The 26,049-nt window shown below is 21.2% G+C and overlaps 1 protein-coding gene across 1 annotated transcript in view; it reads left to right on the top strand.

Annotated features, from left to right (window-relative positions):
* The window catches only part of LOC145846488 (uncharacterized), a gene marked incomplete at its 3' end in the record, with an annotated part of 29,231 nt that extends 3,455 nt beyond the window's left edge, over nucleotides 1-25,776 (top strand). Inside the window, exons 2-11 of the mRNA XM_082953245.1 lie at nucleotides 1,193-1,270; nucleotides 3,535-3,600; nucleotides 8,223-8,371; nucleotides 12,512-12,620; nucleotides 15,286-15,492; nucleotides 17,504-17,611; nucleotides 20,370-20,449; nucleotides 22,258-22,318; nucleotides 23,060-23,137; nucleotides 25,681-25,776. Coding sequence (XP_082809371.1) covers nucleotides 1,193-1,270; nucleotides 3,535-3,600; nucleotides 8,223-8,371; nucleotides 12,512-12,620; nucleotides 15,286-15,492; nucleotides 17,504-17,611; nucleotides 20,370-20,449; nucleotides 22,258-22,318; nucleotides 23,060-23,137; nucleotides 25,681-25,776 — 1,032 coding nt within the window. The remainder of the gene's footprint in view (nucleotides 1-1,192; nucleotides 1,271-3,534; nucleotides 3,601-8,222; nucleotides 8,372-12,511; nucleotides 12,621-15,285; nucleotides 15,493-17,503; nucleotides 17,612-20,369; nucleotides 20,450-22,257; nucleotides 22,319-23,059; nucleotides 23,138-25,680) is intronic.
* Nucleotides 25,777-26,049: the final 273 nt, after the last annotated feature.

Here is a 26,049-nt window from a genome sequence, read left to right as displayed (position 1 = left end):
TTATGTTTTGTTGTAACAACTTTTTATTGGATTATACTTTAACAATTATCACTTATTAATGTCAAATTAAGTTTAAACCCAACTTATCTTTGTTCGTAACATTTAGATAATTAAAGCTTTTGTTCTCATACAAATTAAGTTTTTGTTTATAACGGTACTGTAATTTCATATGAGTAATAGTGTATTTTAAACTACTATTATTTTAATCTCATATTCATTTTATTTTTAGTAAATCTGCTTTAGTTTATATGTAGATCAGTTGTTATTGTTTAAAGTTCATAAATGAGATTATACTTTGAAACTACTGTATTAGTTTTAAAGTTAAACATGTGTCTTTTATTTATGTTACTGTTTAAGTCTTTCATATACTTAATTACTATCTTTAAATAAATACTTAGTGTTTTGTAAATGTGTATTGATTAATGTTTTATTTGTATTAGTAGTAGTGTAGTATACTTTATTGTGTGAGACATTAGTTGTAGAATTTAAACTACAGTTTTTGCCAATTAATTTTTTTTTCTTACCTACTTGTACTTTAGTTGTTTATTAATTTGTACTTCTATGGATTTGTTAGATAAATTTAGTTTATAAGCATAGTAATAAATTCTTATTTGTATTAGTAAAAATAATTAGTTGTCTATTTCGATTAATTGCTTAAAAATAATGATTTATAACTTTTTTTATAAAGTCGCCTGAAGTGTAATTTTATAATTGTTTTTAACTTAATATTTTAATGTAACAAAAGAAAAGTTTTAACTATTCAGTTGTATTGTCTGCTTGTTTCAATTAAGGATTTTCTGATATAATTATTGACATGTTTGAAAATAAACTGAAGTAAAACACTTTATATACATAAATTATAGTTTTAATATAAATTTGTTTTAATGAACAAAGTTACTGATGAGTGAAAGTTTTTTAAAGGAAGATTATAACAAAGTGCTAGGCTTTTGGTACTCAAAACTGTGGGTTTCAATTTTACTATCAACTGAAATAGTTTTTATTTTGTGTAGCTGGAAGTATTTAAATGTTGTTAAAAAATAAATTTAAGTTGTTGCATATTTATTTGAAAAAACTTAATAAGATAGTAAAAAGTTGTTTTACAGAAGATTTTTAATCAAACTGTTTAATTATATCCTTGTTTGTTGTTTTTTATACAAAATATTTTTTTTACAAAATATTTTTTTTTGTACAGGCAAAGCCTATATACGCTGGATGGCTGCTTTTAGCCCCGATTGGAACAGATTTCAATAATATTCTTCACAAATCGAGAGTTAGTCTGGTTTATTTAATATATAATATTATTCACAAATCGAGAGTTAGTTTGGTTTATTTATTATGTAATATTCTCATAAATCAAGAGTTAGTTTGGTTTATTTATTATGTAATATTCTTCACAAATCAAGAGTTAGTCTGGTTTATTTAATATATAATTTTCTTCACAAATTGAGAGTTAGTTTGGTTTGTTTATTATATAATACTATTCACAAATCAAGAGTTAGTTTAACTTTTCAATATATAATATTCTTCACAAATCAAGAGTTAGTTTATTTTGTTTATTATATAACACTCTTCACAAATCAAGAGTTAGTTTATTTTGTTTATTATATGATATTATTCACAAATCAAGAGTTAGTTAAACTTTTCAATATATAATATTATTCACAAATCAAGAGTTAGTTTGGTCTATTTAATATTTTGTAATTTATTTTAAATAAAAAAAATGTTGCTTATTTTCTGTAAAGCAGAGTTTCCCAAAATAAGATAAAAGGGGGCCATGACATAAATTTAGGGGGCATGAGCTGTAAAGGGGCCATAGGGGGGCCATGAGGTCATAATTTGAAACTTACACTAGATATTCTAGAGGTAATGATATAGAGCAAAACAAAAGGTCTTTGGCGATTACAGTGGTAGTTTTGAAACTTATACTAGATATTATGAAAAAAAATTAGGAGATTTAGGGGCCACAATCCATAATTTGAAACTGGTTGAAAGCGAAAAAAAAAGAAGGTCTTAAGCGATTTTTATGGTAGTTTTTGAGAAATCTTGTTGGTGGGCCATAGGTTTTTTGTTATCTTCAAAGATATTTAAATTTGAAAAAGGTTTGGGAAACCCTGTTGAAAAGTAAAGATAATATTTAAGTAATAATAAAAGTGCAAATTTATTATTGTTATTTAATATGAACAAAAGGAACAAAATTAATAATTAACAAGGTTGGATTTTTACCTACTGAGACATGGTAATGAATTAAATATTTAATTTACACTTATATATTTTTTTTAATGTTAAATAAAATAGTAAGTATTATGTAGTACTTTTGATTGGCTTTAATTACTTAAGTTTTCAAAAAGTTTAATATTGTTGTGCGTATTTTAAAAACACTTTAATAACAAGTCAACAACTAATTAAAATGTTTTACTTAAATAAAAAAAAGTATATTATAAAAACTATTGAAAAAATATCAATTACAAAATCTTGTTCTTTTTTGTATCAAGTCATGTTTTATTATTTGAACATCAAACACATACTTTAAAGTGTTGACATAATTTGAATTTATAAAACATTCAAAGTGTGAATCATCGAACAACTACTTGAATATTTCATATCCTTATTGTTATTAAGTCTGAATTTTTATGTAGATTTTATTTGACGTTTCTTAACAGTCTGTATTAAAAGTTGTAAATTTAAAATGTTTAAACTAGAGATACTAATAAGATTTACTATTTGAAAAACTTTTCAAATTTTCAACGCCAGGCATTTTAAAACAAAGTTTACTTAAAAACTTTAAAACTTGATTTATAATTACATCATAATATACTTTTTTAAACTTTTTATATGCAAGAAAATTTTGAATTAATTCAGTTCTATTGCCTACTGAAGAAGAAATTTTTAAAGTACTTTAGGCAATATAACGAGTAGTTATAAGTTTTTAGATTTTTTTGTAAAATAAAAAAGACTTTTTTATATAAAACGACCTAAATATAAAAAAGAAAGCTAAAAATAAAACTGTATTTTGTTTTTTTTATGTAGTAAATAAACGTTTCAAAAAGTTTAAAAACTTTTCAAATATAAAACATGATTTATATAAACAAGTAAATGTAATTGATATCTTAAGTTCAAAAAAATTAAATCTAAAATTCTACCTTTGACCACAGCAAGTTTAATTAATTTAACCCTTTAAACTAATAGGTTAATTTTTCATAATCGTTAAGGTTAAATTTATAGTAAATAAAATCTTTATGTTAAGGTTTAATAGCAAAAGCAGAATAAACACAAATCAAAGTTATTATTTTAATTTTCTATGTACATATATTAATCTATGTACAATTTCTATCCAAAGTAAAATATTCAAAAACTACCTTTAGTGGGTCGTTTAGTTAATCTATTCTTTTTCAAATTTTATATGGTATTTATAGTTTAGTTTTTGTAATAACAAAGTGTTTTTTTTAATCAAAAGTTTCAACCAAAATGTTGTTTTTTAATTTTAATATGTATGTAACTAATATATGTAATAAATAACAAATATATTTTTTATAGAAATGGCAAAGAAGATGGTTTATTTTATTTGAACATGGTCTTTTACAATATTCTCTAGATGATAATGTAAGTTTTAACTGAATTTATGATTTAATTTGTTGTAATTGGTCTTTTACAATATTAAGAGTTTCATTTAAGTTTGTTTTGTTTAATAAGCATAATATAAGTGGTATACTACAATACTTAAAAGAATAATTAAAATATTCAAATTCTAAATTTTTGAACTATAGCTTATGTTTTAATTATTTTATTCAGAATAAAGCTTATAAAATTTAATTAGAATCAAATGGCTAAGAACATTTTTGTTAACATTTTTGTTTGAACAATAGTTAAGTCAAAGCAAACCTTGTTAAAAACAATAAGCAAAACAGAATTTTTATAAAAAACCTTTTAAGCAGATCAATTTCAACGTGTACAAATTACTTTCCTTGAACTTGGCAATAAGTCGCTTTTAAATCATTAATTATACATAAATTATTGATTTAATTTATTTTAACCTTTAGCTAAAAAGTTAAATATTGGATGGTAGCAAAAAATATATTATTATTTTTACTTCATTTCAATAACTTTTAAGATGTAAACTAGTTTTTTTATTACAATTTATAAAAAAAAATATATATAAGATGTACTTTAAATTATATCAACATATATGTTACAGAAATTACAGTTATACATATATTTTTCGACTATTTAGCTAATGAAGGTAAACAATTTATTTTGAAAAGTAAATGTCTTATTTTGTAATAGATTTTCTCAAAAAAAAACTTATTACAGTATACTATCCACAAAAAGTACACACATATACATAACAAAGTAATATTTTTATGCGGGCAACAAATTTTCTTGAGCAATTTATCTTTGAAGTTTGAAATCGGTCATGGTCCAGTGATTTCAAATTATTATAATATTACTTATTGTTCGGGTAATATGTTCGCTTGTATGAATTTTGAAACGCTTATAACCGGAACATAAGGATTAATTGTGATCTGTTCAAATAAACTTTAATATTTATTTTACATTTAATGTTTTATATATTAAAAAAATTTCGATGATCAGATAGTAGTTTGGTCTTTTAGTCTTTCACAACTAGTTTATAAGTTAAAATTTCTTAGTTGTTGACTAATTCAACAAAACTGAAGGTCTAGTTTAAAATTAACGATTTAATTAACTTTTATACTTTTACCACGGCTAAAGTTAGTTAGGTATTAAAATAACTATCTAGAAATTAATTTATATTACATAAATCTAGAAATATTATTTTTGATATTAATAGCTCGATTATTTCTTTAGAAATATAATATAAAGTTGGCTATAAATTTAAATAAAAATTTAAAAATTATTTAATGTTTAATGGCTAAGCTGTTCTTTTAATTTAGTAGTTTTTTATTTAGGTTTTGATAATTTGATAATGTTAACTCCTTACTCAAATATATGTTAACATTTTTATCAAAATTTTGCTTTTATAAATTACCAGCTGTAATTAAATTCAGATGTTTAGAATATTTATAAAAAATAGTTTAAAAACAGAGATTTGTTTCAAATATCAATATAAAAAGATCTTTGAATAAAGTCATTTACTTTTATTACTTCTAGTGTATTAGTATTTTAATTAAATTATTGCTTAGTTTATTATATTTAATTTTAAGAGAATGAAATTCAAAACATAACCTTATAATATTTATTATTGTAGAACTAACTTAACTTAAATAGAGCTAAAAACTTTGTTATGGACTAAAAAATAGTATAGTTTTATTACTAGAATACTGTTAAAGTTAGTTGAATAAGTAAATACTAAACTTATAAAAATAATCTATGTTATTAGAGGTTTATTATGACCATTATGCTACATTTACAGTAGGTTAATAGATCAAATAACTTTGAAATATTCAAAAGCTTTGAATTTTTAAGTTTCAATGATTTTATTGTTAACAAGTTCTTTAATGTTGGCTTATCTTAAAATTGTTTTGAGTTTGCTTGAAAACTTTATAAAAGTTTTAAAAACTAAAGTTTTACAATAAATATCTGATATTTATTAATTTAGCAAATTATGTTTTTTAATACTTGAATTTTTAAGTAGAATAATTGAAAAAATACTAATTAAATTAAAATGTTCTGCTACAAAATTTAGTTTTTTCACTGTAAATTACGTTGGTATATAAATTCTTTAAAAAAGTATTCGAATATTTTCATCAAACAGTTTCTAAATGTAAAACAAAGCTTAAATTTAATTTCACAAACATTAAACATCAAACATACAAATTTATTGAAACATAAACATATCACGATGTAAACCACAAAATTCTGGATTTAATCCATAAAAAGTCGCTTTTAATTCGATTTAAAATTGAAATGCAACCAAATTTAATTGTGTTTGATCCAAGTGAAATTTTAAAACGCATTAAAAATTTGAATACATTTTAAAATGTAAAAATCAAAGTCGAATTAAAAACTGATTTTAAAATAAGTTAGTACAGTGAATATAGAATTGTCTAGTTAAATTTTATTCAAAGAAAACTTTATTAATCATATTTGTTAAAAATATTAAATTAGTTTAGGAAAAGCTTTTTTACGTTAATACTTAAGTTTAAATATTTAATTTTTTATCAATGTACTATAATTTTGTATTTTATATTTTTCAAAAGCATATTTCCAGTTAAAATTATTTTAAAGATAAATAGATTTAATTATGTACTGTTAACTTAGAGTAAACTTAAATTTTTTATGTTGTATTTTAAAGAGATAAAGTTTATAGAAATAAAACAAGCCTGATTAATACGCATATCATTTTAAATAACTTCTTATTTCAATTAAAACTATTTTCTACCATAAATAGATTTGGAAAATGTTTACTTTTAACTCAAACAAATAGTGTTTTAAATGTTTTATGTTTTATTGTGAACAAGTAAAGTTTATAAAAATGAAACTTGATTAGTACGCATATTAATTGAAGTCTAGCAATTATAAATGATAAGATTATTGTGATAAAATTTGATTGATAAAATTATAACTGTCCAAACAAAACATTATTTTCATGCATTGTTGAACAAAAACACACTGAAAATATTATAATTGATTCGATGCATTTTAGTTTTATCACTTCAAACAATAAAAGTTATAATTATTTATTTATTTTGATATGCTTCAAGCTTTTTTGTAAACTTTAAAAATCAAAGCAAGTTATTCTAAGTTTACAGTTCGCGTCAGTTAACTATCTTTTCAAAACTATGTTAAATCTATAAAGCTGTTACTAATTTAAGACTTATATAATGTGATAAATGAAAGTTATTTTGAAACAAAAATATACAATAAATATTGATACTTAATCAAATTAATTTAAGTTTATTTAAAAAAAAAATCAAATAATTGCAAATTTTCAATTGAAGTTTTTTTTACTTTGAAAAGCAAGATTACTTCATTGTTTCGACTAAAATAAAAAATCTTACTGACATCAAAGATGCAAAATATCCGAAAATTAAATTGATTTAACCCTAAAATTTAAAATATATGCGCTGTTTAGCAGTTACAAAGACTCAATTTATTTTTATTTCATGGTAAAATTTAAAATAAACAATTTAAAAGCATCACATAAATAATAAAACTATAAAGTATAAAAATAAATATATACGGCTTGAAATGTTTATTAACTGTGGTAATTGAATTTTAAACACAATTTTATAAATAAAACTTTATAAAAACAAATTGTGTATACTTTTTACAATTGTATTACTGTTCAAGGTGCCACACACTCAGGGAATTCAGGGAAACTCAGGTAGTTTTGATTCTTTTTTTTTATCTCAGGACAGTTTTGGTTTTTCTAAAAATTTCAGGGAAATTTTAAGATTTTTAAAAAAATCTCAGGAATTTTTTTTATAGATCTAGAATGAGATTTAATTAATCCAGTTTCAAAATTTTCTTCCAAAAAGTAAATTTTATTTATTTTTAAGTGCTTGTTTAGAAATTTTTTAGCCTTGCGGCTAGTTCTTTAATATTCTTAGAGCTTACTTTAATTTATTAATAAATAATAAAAATTTTAAGGATTTGAAAAAACTCAGGCAAACACAGGGAATTTTAGGGTAACTCAGGGAAGATTTTGCGACTCAAAGAGTGGCAACCCTGACTGTTTTTAAGTATTTTATTAATTAACAATAGCTTTGGTAACGAAAAATGTAAAACATAAGCTTTAATGTTATTAAATAGATGTGTATAAATAATCTGTTGGTGTTTTAATTTTTATTTTTCATATTGATACAAATCACGTCTAAAGTAGCAACTATTCTTGTATGAAAAATAATTTAATTATTAAAGTTTTGTTTCAAATTATACTGTTGCAATTAAAAAATTCGCAAAAACTTTAACTCCTATGGCAAAGATAATTAATAATTACTAGTGTAATGAAGTCATAGTAATTCTTAAAGACAAATTAAATACTTTTTATGTAAATTAGTATACACCAACTTTGGTATACTAAATTGTTTTATAAACGAAAGTAGTTAATAAATAAAAATTTTGAACAGTTGGTGTAAAATATTATTGTAGCATACAAAACTTTTAGTAAAAAATACGTTTTGTTAAAAAATAAATAAGTAAATAATAAAAGTATACAATACAGTTGCACTATCAACAATAGAAATGATTATTTGTACTAATGTTTTATTTAAATAGTAATTAATTAAATAAATAAAATACAGATGAACACTGTAGCACAATCCACTATAGACATGAATAATTGTACTGATGTTTTATACTCAGATGATATTACAGATCAAAAACACACTTTAGTTATTCATACAAGTGATAAGTATTACTTGAAAGGAGAAAATAGAGAAGAAATTATGGGGTTTGTATTTTTAAATTTTATACTTTAAGAGTTTGTTTGCCCAGAAATTCTTTCAATTATTTTAAAATTGTTGTCAAAACTATTTTTTTGTAGTTTATTAGTTGTTTATTTTATCAAATTGTGTTTTTGAAAATGTTGATGTGTTAAATTATTATGGTGTAAAAATTAAAAAATGTGTTTATAAATTTTACAGAAATTTAATTTGTATATCAAATAAACTAAAAGTACTTTCATGAATTTATATTTTATGTATAATAAATTTCATTGTAATTATATTGTGAAGTTGTTTCTTTAAGTTTGTCCAAACAAATACAAGTAGGGATTAAAAAATTTTTGACTAGTTTGGTAGAATCAGAGTTGCCATAAAACCTTAAATCCTGGAAAAACCTTGAACTTATCAAAAAAAAAAACTGAAAAAAACCGGAGTTTTGAAACAAAAACAACTAAAAAACTTAAAAATCCTAAATGTTTAAATTATTTATACGTATAAAGTAACAGGGTTGCCTATTTACCTGGAATCCTGGAAAAACCTGGAATTTGACAATTTAGGCAAAAAAGACCTGGAAAAACCTGGAATTTGAGAAATTTTGAAAAAAAACCTGGAATTTCGAACAAAAATCACTAAAAAAACCTGGAGTTTTAACAATTTTCACATGTTCAGTAGTAAAATTTCGATTTGACAAATATGGGCAAATCATAGGGCAAATCATATAAATAAAAAATTATTGTCATCATCAAATATTTTTTATGAAAACACATACTTAAAGTAACTTGACAGTATTTTTTTAATGTTTTTATACTATTTGACACAGTTTCTTACCTTGAAATTAACTTTAAACTTAAAATAGACCCAAAAATGTGTACTTTTAAAAACCTGGAAGAAATTTGGAAAACCTGGAAAAAATTTGGAAAAAACGAGTAGCAACCCTGAAAGTAATGAAATTTACTTTACGTACGAAAAATCTTTCCTATTGACAATTTTTTCATTAAAAACACATTTTAAGTAGCCTTAAGTAATTCTTCAATGTTGTTAAAATATTAAAAACAGTTTTCAACCTTTAAAATAAATTCTACACTAAAAAAAGTATCAAAATACTTCTTTAAAAAACCTGGAAGAAATTCAGGAAACCTGGAAAAACTTTTAAAAAACCTTGGTAACCCTGTAGAATACAGAAAAAAATTAAAAGTTTTATTGAAAATTTTTAACAAATTATAGTCTACAGTAAAACAAATTAAAGGTTTTCATCAAGGGTATTGAGCTGTTTCTTAAAAATATTAAATTCGAAGTGAAATAGGTAAACAAAAAACAGTTGATAAATTTTCACATTTCGGATTATTACTACAAACAATCATCTTTATTGTGACGTAATAATACTCTTTGTTGCTTGAAAGCCTCACAGTAAAGATTAAGTTTTCACAAAATCATTTGTGTTTTTTATCTTTTGTTGTTACTTTTAAAAGTTATCTTTTGCAAAAAGCACAAAGAAAATGTTACTACTTTTGTTTTCAGTTTTGAAGTTTGTACTGTTTTAAACTTTGCTAAAAATAAGTTTTATTATCTGTTAAAAGTTGTGTTGTAAGTGTTATAAATAAAATAAAAAATCAAATGTTTTAAATTAAAAAATCTGGTTTTCAGTTATGTCGTGATAACTTTTTAAAAGTACATAAATAATACTACAGTAAAAACCCTAATCTACCTGTAGTTCTGTGTTAATTCCAAGTTTTTAAAGAAAACCTTAAAACAATCTATAGTTAATTATTAGCTATTACTTTTTAATAAATATCAAATGCACATTATTGTTAACTTTTTGGCTTTCAATTTGTACCGTAAATTAATGGACTGTGTATTACTTTACTTAACTAAAGTCTGGATATGCGTTAAATCTTTGTAGATTCCAATTTATGTTATTTCAAACTTTAAATGAAATATTAAAACCATCTTAAGTCACTAGTTAACTAGATACAGATGGTAATATTATAACAATAGCTTCCTTTCATTCATGCTAAATTGCTTATAAACAACATGATTTGTTGTATTACAAATTCCAATATAATCTACGCCAATATCTTTAAATTTTATTAGTTAGTAAAAAAAGTTTTATGAATAAAAAATAGTCTTATATCTAAACTTACAAAACTTCTATGTAAGTTTTTAAAAGGTTACTAGTTTTAAATTATAATACGAATTAAAACAGTTTTTATTTTCTTAAAAAAATCATTAGGACATAAAATAGATAATCTGAATTTTAAAAGGTTTAAAAAAGTTGCGTAAAAGCATTAATCCTGATAATGTTGTTTGTGTTGAAATATCAGTGAAACGCATAATGTAATTTAAAATACATTACAGAAAATTAATTTGAAGTTTAACCTTTTGTTATAAAGTTATTCCAAGTTCAATATGTGACTTTATCTGATTGGTTTAAGTAAATCTTTAATTATTTATACAAACGTTTTAACTTGGTTTATTTTACTGAAAGTAATTATTAAACTGTTAAAATATAGTGTGCATCATTAAAAACTGCATCAAGTAAATCTTAAAAAGAAAATTTAAGTTTACAAAATTACTGAATTTATTAACCAAAGTTAGTTTTTATGTAAAAAGTTTTGTTGATCAATTTAAAATCTGCCTTAAGTATTATAAAAAACATTATATTATGATAAATAACTTGTCTGTATGGTTATTTCTTAAAAACATAAACTTCTAAATATAAACTTGCAATAAAATTAAAATAATCTAATATTTATTCATTCTTGAACTTTGTAAATGATTGAAAATAAAGTTATTTTTGTTATTAAACTTCAAAAAATGTTATTAATTTAAAAGCAATTGTAGTAAAGTAGGTACTAAGTGAACTTTTTAAACTTTGCATAAATTTAATTGACAACTAAAATAAACTAAATACTAGTTATTAAAGTATAAAAATCTAATAGCAATAAAATCATTCCTAATAAACAATTTAACTTTCATAATTTTAAATTAATGTGAAGTTTTACAGCTATTTTACTTCTAATTTATCATAAATTTAATTCATACATAAATATAAAGCTTTATGTTTACTCTATAATAAGCTAAAAAGTATATTATAAGCACTTAAAAAGATTTTTTTTTTCAGATAAAGTTGTATGAAGTTCATGTTTAACATAACAAACAATAAAAAATCACCAAAGTGATAAATAGTAATGTAAATATATCACAGCTGGTCTAACAGAGCACATTTATATTTGCTTGACATTTATTTGTTATAAAACAAAGAATTATTAACATTTAATTGACCTTAATAATTACTGTTTAAAAATGTAGTACAGAATATTACTGTGTTTTACAAAATATTTTGTTGTCCTACAAGTTTACTTTAGTAGGCAAGGTTATTAAAGCAATTATAACCTGAATTTTACATTCTTTTAAGTTTAGTATGACCTAAGTTTTATTAGCTTGTTTTGAATATATACTCAATACTTATCTAAAAAAGTATTTAAAAGTTTATTAAATGTACAAAGTAAATGTAAAAATGAAAACTTTTTATTAAGATACAAACTTAAGTATAAAGCTTTTAAAAACTGCAGCAGGTTTCAATGAAACAATAATATTAGTACTTTATAACAAAAGATTTTATGGTTGTTTTTAGCTTTTCTTATAAATTTTATATTTTTATAATATTAAGTTTTTTAAATGGTTTTTATTTCAATTTTTGTATTGAGATGTACTTAATAGGTAATATCTTGTTATTTGTACAATAAAAAAAAGCTATACTGAAACTTACATTAGTTAAAAATTAAGAATAAAATACGAACTAAGTTATAACTAAACTCTTATTAAAGGTTTTTAACTAATTATAAACTAAAATACTTATATGATATAGTCAAATGTAATATACAAGTATCATACTAAAGTTAGTATACATAATAAAAGCAATAAAAATTATTAAAACTAATACAAATTTAAAAGTAATAATTACATTTAAAATTTTAATCGAATACTATTGAATAAATTTAGTTACATATTAGAACCAAAAACAGTTTTAGAACTTCAGATTTAAAACAATAACACTTAAATTTTATTTACAAGTAATGGTTTTATTGCTGTATTTATACTGTTACGCTTTAAAAACAATGTGGATTATTTTTATTTATTTTATTTAGTTGGATGGACAAATTAGTGGTGTTCCCGGACACGATAAAAGAAGAAAACAAAAGAAAAAAGAAATTGAAATTCAGGAGATCAGACGCCAACCTGCTAAATTCGAGACAAGTGGGTATACAAGCATGCTTACATACATATATATATATATTATCTAAAGCATGTTTTGTAAAAAGTACGAGTAGCATTTGAAGATGCTGTGATATCGCATGTGAAAATTTATTGAAAAATATAAAGTTGATAAAATTTTGATAACTCTAATGTTTTGGCATGAAGAAAATCACGGTAGAAAAACATTGAAAGTTTGGAACATTAAAATTTCAAACTTGTAACCACGAATCCAGTGTTCAAAGTTTTTTAAGAATGCAAAAATCAAGTAATACTATTATTTTTATGAAATATTTGGAATCTGATATCATATAAGTTTTCACATATATTTATTTTTTGCGACAAAAAGTTTGAATACCAGCGGTAAATTAGTTAATAAATCGAATTAATTGAAATTATTTTCTTCTATGACGAAAGAGTGACAGTAAATCACTAAATTTAATTTTGTCTTCTTTGAAATATTAATACTGTCTGGAAATATTACTGTCTATATCTGTCAAAAACAGATAGTATTATATAAAAAAGATTATGAAATTTTAAAAATAGAAAGATTAATTAAAGTAGTGTAAGTTTTTAAAAAATTAATTGAAGTAACTTGATATATTTGAAAAGTATAAATTCTGTATATTAAACTTTTTGTGAGTTAAAAAAACGTATTTGAAACAAAAAAGATTAATACTAGCTTGGTTATAAATTTAAAATAAATAAAAAAAAGTTTGAATTTGTATAAAAATTTTTGGCTTGTTGTAATTGAACAAACCAGTTAAAAAACTTTTAACTACCTAATTCTTCTAAAAATCAAAGTTTAATTACTGATAAGAAATCAACATCTTTTTGTTTACAACTTTTAATGAATTAGTGTAATTTTTTGCCATATAATTTAAACAAATAATGTTTTTATCAATATTGTAAACAAAACAAAGATAAGTGTTTGTACTAAAAAGTGTTGTCCTTGTGTAAAATACTATTGTTTTTATTATAAACATGTGTTGTTTATTTGTTATTCATAGCTACTTAAATTTCAATAAATAAAAAATATATATAATTAATTTAAAACAAGATTCAATTTTTTTAAAGCAATTATAGTTTAGTTATAATTCATTCTAGTTAAGCTAAAAAACATAAGAAACTTTTAAACATTTAATTATAGAATCAGTTTAGTTGTATAAAAACAAATTTTAATCTTTAAATTCTTACCATTTTTTTAGTGTTAACTTTTAAAAGTCAAATGTTTATGTGTAGTTATGTAATGTAGGTGATTAGATTGAAAATTTTTTTCTAAAAAAGTAGAATTACCTGGTTTAAATGCGAAACAGTAAATATAAGGTTTAGTAATATAGTAAAGGAAAATTGTCCTAATTATTATTAATATTATAGTTAATAAGAAATCTGTTGTTCTTTAGAAAAAAGTATTTTATGAGTAAAACAATATACAATATAAACTTTCTTTTTTTTTGTCAAACCTCAAAGGTCTATAATGTTTGTATACAAGCTGTTATTAAATTAGTATATTTTTTAAATTGTACTCATGTTTCGATTAAAAAGGGGTATGGATTAAGTACAATAATTGAATTTTAAAATGTTAGTTCATAAAAGTATCCCAGTTTTTATTATAATAAAAGCTTAAGAAGTTTTATAAGCGTTACAAATTGTTCAAGGTTATAAAAGCAATCTTGTAAACAAGAAAAAAACTGCCAACGAAAACATAAAAAATGAGAAATACTTGTACAAAGCAAATAAAAAGGTGTCATAAAAATATCTTCAAATCAATCATTTACTAAAATCACGCGTAGAATTTAATTTGGTATTTTTCAATTTCTTTGATCTTTCACCGAAATTTAAATGCTAATTATTTTAAATCGGTGTTTAATTCCACAAAAACTTTTTGTTTTTTATGAATAGTTTCACGCCTTTTTTGTGTTTAAATTCTTAAAACTTCGATAAACTTTACAAGTGTTGCAAAAACTCCAAAGGTGAACGGTATTTGGTTAATCGTTTTCAGTTTTAATGTTTTCTAATAATTACTTTTCAAGTTTTTAAAGATATTTAAATACTATAATGTAATTAATTGCAAATAAGATATTGTTATAGTTTGTTCAAGTTTTTTAATTTTATTATTCATAAGCTTAATATAAGGCTAAAATTTAAATTATTTTAACAACACAAAAACTAATAAATAATCATTTTGAAAACGTTTAAGCATTTTAATAAAATTGTTTTGAATTACTGTTGAATTACTATCATGCAATAACCATACAGTTTTATTTTAAATATTAAATATTTTTAGTGTTCAAGAATTACATATTTTAAAATAAAGTATTTTAAGTTTATCTGTAACTGGGCCGTTTATCAAAATATATCAAAAAACATCATATATACAATAATGTTTTTTAATAAAATGATATTTTGTGATAATACAACAATAATTAAATGATTTGGTCTTAAAACTAAATGTAAAAATATTTAATTAAAAACTTAAAACTTTGAAAAAATGTTTAAAAAAAAAAAACAATAAAAAAAGGTAATAATTAGAAAAGTATTAAGAAACGAATTACTAAAATAAACAAACAAAATAAAAAGCAAATAAATAAGAAATAAACTGATAAATAAAAACTAACAAGTTAGCAAACTAAAACTTCTCACCGCATGCTTTTGCTTCTCGCTTTAGGGGAAAACCAAGTCACTGTACCTTAGCAACGACAAGAAGAAGCATCAGAGGAGCCACACCCACCACTTGGTGTCGACAGAGAACCTGGTTACCAGGGAAAATCAGGAGAAGTTGGTATCCAATCAGGAGTTGATTGACGTGGAAGTCAACTTGAACAACAACAATTTGGCCGACAATAAAAATTTCCCGTTTGCCAATGTTGACAAGGTATAAAAAAATAAATAAAGTGTAAAATAAAAAACTGTTAATGTTGACAAGGTATTAAAAAATAAATTAGTTGTAAAATAAAAAACTGTTAATGTTGACAAGGTATTACAAAATAAATTAAGTCTAAAATAAAAAAATTGTTAATGTTGACAAGGTATTAAAAATTAGATAAACTTAAAATAAAATATTGTTGTTGTTAATGTTTTGAAAGGTATAAAAAATAAGTTAAGTCTAAAATAAAAAAAATGTTGTTGTTGTTAATGTTAAAAGGTATAAAAAAGCAAATTAAATTTTTAGTAATTAAAAAAAATATTTTTCTTAGTGTTTAGAAGGTATTAACTTTTTTTATAATTACTTTTAGTATTTAATTGAAATGATTGACAACAGTTATGTGTTTAATTTTTCATAACTCAATAAGTTTTTTTTTAAGTCTTTTGTACTAAGTTGCACTATTTAAAACTACAACAAGTTCAAATGTTAAGTTTAATTATTACTTTTAAGTGTGTTACAAACAAGTTGAATTCAAAAACAGCACTTTAAAATATCACTATTGAGTATGTATCTGCATGATTACTAAAATTCATTGCTTCAACTAATAAACATTCTTACATTTACTAAAAGCATAATATATTTAATTGTAAAAGTATTATTTATATTTGCTATGTAGTGTATTATATGAAAATGCAGAAAAGTTTTAACTAATGTAGATTTTATTACTAAAATTACCAACTTTAAGTTGATTGTATTTCGTTTATTATGCATAAAACTGTAATTTAAATACTAAGTTTTTGATAAATTATTTATGTAAAGATAGCCCTGCTTAATCACACATTAAAATTAGTTTTTATATTTTTTTAAGTAGATAATAACAATAATTGTTATAGACTTCATAAAGATTTAATAGTATAAATCTGTTTAGTTTCAACACAAATATTAATTTAAAGTTTTTAGAATTTCGTAAACAAAAATTAAGCTTATTTCAAATACATCATAAACATAAAATTTATTTTTTTATTCTCAGAAAAAAAGTAAAGAATCTAAATCTGAATAAGTATATGCACTTAAGCAATTTTTTTTTACAAATTACAAAAATTTTAAGTATGACTCGAGTACTTAAAGTCGATAAAAATATTTTTACTTAAAACTCGTAAAATTTCAAGTATTTTATATTGGTGGGAATATTTTTTTTTGTAAGATGGCAACTTGTTTTATATCGTCAATTAAATTCACATTAAAAAAAAGTTTTTTACTGCAATACTTAATTGAAAACAGCTGATAAAATAATTTTGCGAGTAAAATTTTATTTACGTTTTAATTGTTTTACTTTTAAGACTCATTTCAAAAAGTTTTAATTTATAAAATTGTGTAAAATATTTTCTATGAATACTTGTAAAGTTTTAATTAAATTTTTTAGTCCTTTTAATATTTTATAAGTTTATTATAAATTTTAAAAAACGTTTTTCCTGCAGAGTGTTGCACATATTATTGTATTGTTTCTTTTGTATTTTTTTATTACTTTAAAGTAGTATTTATCTCATATGAAATAGCAACTATTTAAAACAAATAAAAACCATACTATATCTTATAATACTAGTCTTAAATATTATTTGACCTATTAACTACTTTAAATAACTATAAATAAAATACTGTCTGTAGGCAACCTTTAGCCACACTAAAAGTTTTCAAAGTTTTAAGAAAATCTAATTTAGCAGAACAGTTTATTACTAAAAAGTTTTTTTTTCCTTATGTTAAACACAACAATTTTAATTTTTTTTAAGTACAAGTCTATTATGAAATCATTTTTTATAACAAATCTATTATGACGTCACATAGGTAGACGAATCGAAGCGGGATAATTAAATAACAATATTATTTGACCTATTAACTACTTTAAATAACTATATACAACCTTTAGTAACACTAAAAGTTTCTTAAGTTCTAAGAAAATTTAATTAAACAGAACAGTTAGTGGTATAATTTTTTGTAATAATTTCATTATGACGTCACATAGGTAGACGAATCTAAGCGGGAACGAAGCAGAACGATGTCGGACACATCGAGTTTCAACACGACTCCCAACCATTGCAGCTTTCTAGAAAGTTTCAGCACTCCTAATAAGGTTTATATAAATTGATTTGAAGTTTTAAAACATCATTCAGGGTTGCCATAAAACCTGAAACCCTGGAAAAAAACCTAAAAATTTGTCAATTTAGGTTATATCCTGGAAAAACCTGGAATTTTGAAAATAAAATCACTGAAAAATCAAAAATTCTAATTATATATTTTATTTATATATTATTTATATTTAAAAAATAAAGTCTTAAAACATCATTCAGGGTTGCCACAAAACCTAAAATCCTGGAAAAAAAACCTTAAAATTTGTCAATTTAGGCTATATCCTAGAAAAAGCTGGAGATTTGAACAAAAATCATTGAAAAACTTGAAAAAAAAACACTGTTAAACCTGGATAACATTTTAAGTAGTTAAACTTTTTTACAACACAAAAACTTTTCAAATAGATTAAACAATTTGTCATCATCAATTTTTTTTTATTAAAAAACATATTATAAGTAGCTTAACAGTATTTTTTCAATTTTTATATATTATTTAATTTTTACCATTAAAATAATTTTAAACATAAAATAAACCCATAAACAAGTACTTTTAAAAACCTGGAAGAAATTTTGAAAACCTGGAGAACATTTGCCATTGTTGAAAACCAGATCGTTGTAGTTTCTTAAAAGCTTCAACTCGTTGTAGAGGTTACAAGAATATTAAAGTGGAATAACTGTTTCAATAAATGATATTTAAAATAAACAAATATAATGGTGTGTTAGATTTTGGTTACAATTTATAGCATTAATAAATTGTAACATTAAACCGTTGTATAGTTAATGTAATTTGTGAAATTTATTATTATAGCAAAATGTCTAAAAATTTGTTTTTTTATTTTTATATAAGTTTTCTTGATAAAAATTGTCTTTGTAATTATTGCTAATTAAAATGTTCTATTTTCAAATATTAATAAAAAAATTAGTTTTTATTTTAAAAAGTATAGTTTATAAATAATACCAAGAAAATTAAACTTTATATTTTGTTCTGACTAAAAGGAATAATTGTTTTTACTTAATAAAAGATTTGTAAATTTTTTCTAAATAAATAAATATGAAGTTTTTCTGTAACTTTATAAGTTAAAAAGTTTTTTACAGATCAATTAAAAAAAGATAACCTTATAAAGTTTTAAGTATATAAATATTAGTTTTAAAGTTTAACAATATAAAAATTATTTTTTATGCATGAAAAAACTACACATTATTTTAATGTTCTAGTTTCTGTTGGTATAAAATAAATATAACTTCAAGTTATTTATAATAATGTTTTAAGTTAACTGATTATACTTTACATAATTTTGAAAACACTTTATAAGGTTACTCAAGTTTTGTGAATAAAAAAGGTAATTAAACTTGGCTTAACAGGATTACACTTATAATTGATGCAATTTGGCATAATCGATTATTTCAAACATATTTAATGTATACGCTTGAAATTTTGTTAAAAATATTTGTAGAGGTTACTTTTAAAAGTTTAATTTACCTTAAAGTCAATTAGACTGTTTTAAAAATAAGGATTAAGGCTAATTAAAAATAAACTAAAGGTCAAAACTGTTTTTGGCATATAAAAAAATATGTTCTTTTTAAAAATTTTTTAACTAGTGTAATTATTGAAAGAAAAAACAGAACTTTTGATGTAAAATACACAAGTAGTTTAAAATTTAAATGAATTTTACGTTATCACTTAATTTTACCTATTTTATAGTTCACCATAGACTTAAATGATCAGAGATTGATAATTGTATTTTTAATAGACATATTCTGTTTATACAATTAGATTTAAAAATAAGTTATAAGTTGCAAAAAAATGATAATTTTATTTAGACTAAAATTATACTAGAATAAAAATCATTAACTTTAAAATTCGGTTTTTCAAATACTTTATAGCAACTTTATAATTTTGTAATGCATTAAAATACTTTTTTAAAGTATTATCTAAATAAGTGTTACAATTTTCACATGTTAAATTAATTTGTGTGCTTTTTATTCAAAATAATACATTTTTATTTGTTTAATTTTAACTCATTAAAACTTGTTTTGATTAAGTTGATTAAAGATGTTAATTTTTTAAAGTAAAAACCTAAAATTAAGCAAAGCAAAATATACACTTTTATTGTTTTTTTTTTTAAACCTTTTTCCCAAACCATAATCCGAATAAAAAATACAGTATGCACAAAAAAATTATAATTTTCACATGTAGATTTAATACATCAACTTGTGTGGTTTTAACATTGTAAATATTATTAAAAAACTTGTCAATGTAAGCCACAAAATTTAATTTATATTTGTACTGGGTTCAGTAGTTCATTTCGTTTCCTTTTATGGTTTTTTTTTTACTATGTTTATAACGGTTTTTTGTGTTAGTTATAAATTAAATATGATGTTTTATAAACAGTTCTTTAGGAAGTTTGCTAGAATGTGTTACTTAACAATTTTTCAATAAAAAAACTATGTGTGATTATGGTATTTTGTTATGTTTAAAGAATTTAGATCAAAAAGTTTTTTTTTTAGAAACAAAAATTTCAACTTAATGTCATAAATCGTTGAGTTACCGTAAACTACGTTTTTAATTCTTTTTAATATTTATGTAAACTTTAGTTTAATAGAATAGTTTTATTGGTATACTTTATATCTAGATTTTTTCAATACGCAACTACAAACATGTTTCCAGTTATTGATAAGATTACATGCCATATTATATTAAAAAAATACTTATTTCACTATATAACATTATTTATTTGCACATAAAATATTTCTTTTTTGCAGAGTTCCACTCCAGTTTCCGTCTTCAGCAGTTCACTAAATGAAAGTTCGTTCGATCAAATTAAAAGTAGAAGAAGTTTCAGGTATTAATGTTTAATAAATATGTATTTATTTATTTATTTATTTGTTATTGAAATTGTTTGAACAAATTAAAAGTAGAAGAAGTTTTAGGTTTTAAAATTTAATAAAATATATTTTTTTGTTTATTATTATTGAAATCATTCGAGCAAATTAAAAGTAGAAAAATTTTCAGGTTTTAATGTTTAATAAAATATATATTTATTTGTTTATTTGTTATTGAAATCATTTGAACAAGTTAAAAGTAGAAAAAGTTTCAGGTTTAATTGTTATTTAAAATATGTTTGTTTATTATTAGTAATATTTGAAGAATTTAAAAGTAATTCAAACTTTAGGAATAATTTGAATAAATAAATGTTTATTAAATTTAAAAATTTGTATTGAATTAATAAACATAAAGTAATTTATTTTTAAAATGTCTGTAAAAATTAAACAAAACTATAATTTACAGAAATAATAAAAAGTTTTCAAAAATAAGTATTTAGACACATTGTAAATAGTATATATATAACATAACTACAAACAAGTTTATTTAAAATATTTATCGAAAAATTTCATCATAAGAACAGCATTATTTGAAATTTAACAAAGTTAAATCGAAACTAAAAAAAAAACTAGTAGAATGTGTTTTAAGTAATAATTAATTTTCAGTAATTAATTAATAAAATTTTTATTTATTAAGAATGTATAAATAACTTGTATGTTTTTTCACAAAACATTTATAATTGTACAATTTCAATTCATTTCTAGTTTCAAAAAACATAAAATTTGATCTGAAAACTGCATAGAATACTGTTTTATTCTACAAGCTTATTTAAATCAAAAAAAAAAGCTTTATTAGAAAAAGATTATTGGGAATTTATTCGTACATGTGATTTAAAAATATTTTGTGGAAAATTTCATGAACATTTGGTTTTTTATTTTCAAAACAAAATAAAAACTTCCAAAACAATTTATTTTTTTTTACTGTGTATAAAGTTTTATTTTGTTACATAAAAAATTACTTCGTACAAAGTTCACGGAATTTTATATATGCATAAAATCGAAATTATATTGCTGATTAAGAAACTGTTTAAAAAAAACCATTCAATTTAATCCCAATTTAAAATAAGTTTGAATTTTATTTTACTCTTCTTTTATATTTTAACGAAAGCAAACAAATTATCTTCGAAATTTCTTTGAAGTTTTTGAAAGAGATAATTTGTTGTTTTAGTTTAGTTTGCTTTGAAGTTGATTAATCAAGTATTTATTTGCCGAGTTCTGCAATTAGGTTTTTTATTTAAGTAGTTTTTAAGTCTTTAATATTATATATATTCTTAAGAAGTTTTTAGTTTTAGAAAACTTTTTCAACGTGTTTAGTACTTGGACTATGTTTGAAATTTTTACTTTAAAAAAAGTTTAGACTAGCTTAGATTGTTCAATACACTCAAACCTATAAAGTTAATTAAATTTATGTAAAAAATTAGACCAAATAAGTATTAGCACAGTTTTATGACATAAATGTTATATATTTTTTATTATTTAAACATAAAAGTGTATAAACATATTGCAAAAAAAATTGATTGAAGATTATTTAATTACAATCTATACATATGGATAAAATTAAGTAAAAAATATTTTGTCACTTTTAATTTTTAGCTGTTTTTCATTTCTAAATATTTAAAAATATTAATCTAAGTTTTAAAATAAATATAACCGTCATTTTTTAAAATTTAATTTTGGTTTGTTTTTATATTTTTTCACCCCATTTGTTATTGGAACATTTTTTTTATAATTAAATTATTTTATTTTCAATACTTTTTTTAATTTTCAGATCAAACAATTCATTCAACGATTCCACGAACAAAATTAAAACAATCGAAGAAAATGAACAGGTATTAAAATAATAAATAAAAAAAAATTCTTAATTATTAAAACAAATGTAGAAAATGAACAGGTGTTAAATTAATAAATAAAATTTTCTTAATTATTAAAACAATCGAAGAAAATAAAGAAGTATTAAATTGTTAAAAAAAATTTTTTCTTAATTATTAAAACAAATGTAGAAAATGAACAGGTATTAAATTAATAAATAAAATTTTTTTCTTAATTATTAAAACAAATGTAGAAAATGAACAGGTATTAAATTAATAAATAAAATTTTCTTAATTATTAAAACAAATGTAGAAAATGAACAGGTATTAAATTAATAAATAAAAATCTAAATTAATAAAACAATCAAAAAAAATTTACAGGTATTAAATTAATAAATAAAATTTTATAAATTATTAAAACAATCAAAAAAAATTAACAGGTATTAGATAAAAAAATTGTGTTTGTTTAATAAATAAAACAATAGAAGAAAATGAACAGGTATAAAATTTATAAATAAAATTTGTTTAATAATTAAAATAAATGCAGAAAATAAACTGGTAAATTTATTTAAGAATACCATTAAATAATAAATTTTTGAAAATTATCAGTTTCAAAAGAACCAAATAAATATGAACTAATCAAAACTTTATGTCATGGAGTTAGCAAAAATTTTTCGGTTTTTGTTCGCAAAACAATACAAATATTTAGTGTTTAACTTTTTAATGTATTTCATTTACTAATAGTTAAACAAATGTAAACAGAAAGAAAACGATAATGTTAATAAAGAAGAACAAAAAAGAGGGAGAAACATAAACAGAAATTCTACAAGTAGAAAACAGGTAGAAAAAAATATATTGTTTTAAATAAACAGGAATTTAACGAGTATAAAACAGGTAAAAAGTATTAAATTTATATTTAAAAAGGTTGACTTAAAACCTGGAAAAACTGGGAATTTGAGAAATTTTTAGAAAACATGAACAACATGGAGTTTTAAACTATTTTTAAATGTAAAATAACAGAACTTAGACTAGATATGAAAAATATGTCATATACAAAAATTTGTATTTTTTAGATTTTTTAAATTGTTATACACATTTAAATTTACACTGAAGTATTCTTTCAATGTTTTTATGCTATTTAATACCTGGAATTCAATTTAGACTAAAAGTTGACTAAAAAACTTGTACTTTCAAAAACCTTGAAAAAAATTCAGAAAATTTACAAAATTTCTTTGGCAATACTAGAAATTATATTGAATAAAGGTATGTATTCTACTAGTAGAAAACATGTAAAAAAATAGTAAACTACTGAAATACTTATAAAAAACATGCTACTAGAGGGAAACAATTTAGATTATTATCAGAATGAAAATAGATAATGTAGAATGCTTTAATTTATGTAAACAGAAAATATTCTCTTTGTAATTAGAAGATAAGAATATACAGTGTTTATAATATATAAGCACATAAACTTCTTTTACAAAGTATTTAATTAGAATTTATTTAAAATAAATTTAAGCTAATAATAACTGAAATGATGTATTATATGTTTTTTTTGAATAAGTTAGCTTATATTTCCACTTTAAGTATAGGATGTATTATCATATTTAATATGTTTGTATGACATAAGAGTAAAATAAAATTATAAAAGGTTAAAGTTTTTTAACTTTATCTCAGATATATATTTTGATTTATTTTGAATACCAAACTTTAGTTTCCTTATTAAACAAATAAATAATTTTTCTAGAAAATAACTTAACTACAATCTAATGAACATAATAAATAATATCTACCAGATAATAAACATCATCTTATAATTTATTTTACAAAAACTGTACATATGTAGTTTAAATCTCTTCAGGGAACATAAATAGAATTTAAATCAATTATAAACAACGCTAGATTTCAGCAAGTGGTTAGAATTATTATTTGTTAAATATAATTTAGAATTTATATTTATCAGTGATATAAGTGTAGACTATTTATTCTTTTGCTAAAAAGTTTGTAAAAAGGTAGTAAGCTTTCATTATTTATTTAATTTTGTTACATGTAAGCATTAAATTTAAATACGTCTGTAGTCAAAACTTTTAGTTACATTTTAAATACAAGTTTTTAGTGCAACAACAGAACAAAACTTGTACATAAAACATAGTATTATAATTGCTTCTAAATTAAACCGTAAAAAGTTCTCAACTTATAATCATATGAGAAGACAAATCATCAAGATTATAATAATAACTTTTAGCTTTTTGTATTATTTTTGATTCACAATATCTTCAATTTATTTGTTTAAATGCATATTCTTAGGTATAATTATTAAATGACGACCTATAAAGAACCTAGAGTGAAACATTTTTTTCTATTCTGAATTTTTTTATTAAAGTCTGGCTAATATATAAAACACATTCATTATAAATTAGAAAAACTATAACACAAATAAATGTAAAAACGACTATTTTTGTGCATTGATACTTTCAGTTAACTGATTTTCGCTGTCAAAAAGTTATAGACAGCCTAAATAAACAAATAAATAAAACTATGATATGTTGGCAAATGCTTATTACTTAAAAGTATATTCTTTATGGTTAATTATTACAAGTTGATAACCAAAACAGTCGCCAATATGAAATAATAGAACATAATAAAATGCAACATTGTCAAAGTTTCTTATTGTTTCTATATTATGGATATTTATAAACTGTATTATAAATTAAAAAGTATTTTGAAATCTTAAAAATACTTACAGCAAACTTTCAAAATGACTTTTTTTATTTTATGTTGATGCACAGTTTAAAAAAATTTATCATCTAAATAATATTGTTATATAGAAAGTGTTTTTGCTTTTATATGTAAATTTTAGAATAAAAAAAGTGTTAATCTACATAAAAAATGGATTTGTTTTGATAGACATATTTAATTAACCCTTTAATTTTTTTTAACTTATATTAAGTTACTGTACAATATTTAAAGATCAAACAACTACATAGTTTTTTTTTAAGTTGTCTGGAGTATTAAATTTGTTCTTGTATTTTTTATAACAACCAACTTTAACATTTAATTAAAACATTTACTATTATATATTATTGAATACTGGATAATTAGTCTTTGCATTTTAATTACAAGCTGACATTAGTAAACCTATTTAGATTATTACTCACAAAAGATGATTTTTTTTTATAAAGTTCTTACTTTTATTTGGTTGAATTATTATCTTACTTAATTGATTATCTTAAAAAACTATTTACATATAAATAATATTTAAACAGATAAGTATAGTTTTAAGCTGATAATAGTAAATACTAAAACTAGATAACTGAATATTTTACTTAATTAAAAACTATGTAAATTACTATTTTATATTTTTATTCAAATAATAATTAAAGGGAACGCAATCCACAAGAAAGTCGAACCGCGGAAGAAATTCAGCAGTTTCAAGGAGGGCTAAGAGTTTGGAGCCCCCCGCTTTTAAAATGAACTTTGTTAGTTTCATTTTATTTATTTTAATAAAAAACTTTGAAATCTTCAGCTTTTAAAATGAACTTTGTTAGTTTTAATTTATTTATTTTAATAAAAAAGTTTGAAATCTTCAGCTTTTAAAATGAATTTTGTTAGTTTTAATTTATTTATTTTAATAAAAAACTTTGAAATCTTCAGCTTTTAAAATGAACTTTGTTAGTTTTAATTTTTTTATTTTAATAAAAAAGTTTGAAATCTTCAGCTTTTAAAATGAACTTTGTTAGTTAAGTTAATTA

This window comes from Thalia democratica, unplaced genomic scaffold (assembly GCF_965202585.1).
Source record: "Thalia democratica unplaced genomic scaffold, ktThaDemo2.hap1.1 HAP1_SCAFFOLD_470, whole genome shotgun sequence".
Taxonomy (NCBI): domain Eukaryota; kingdom Metazoa; phylum Chordata; class Thaliacea; order Salpida; family Salpidae; genus Thalia; species Thalia democratica.
Note: the sequence above shows the minus strand (reverse complement) of the source record. Positions and strands in the feature narration are given on the sequence as shown.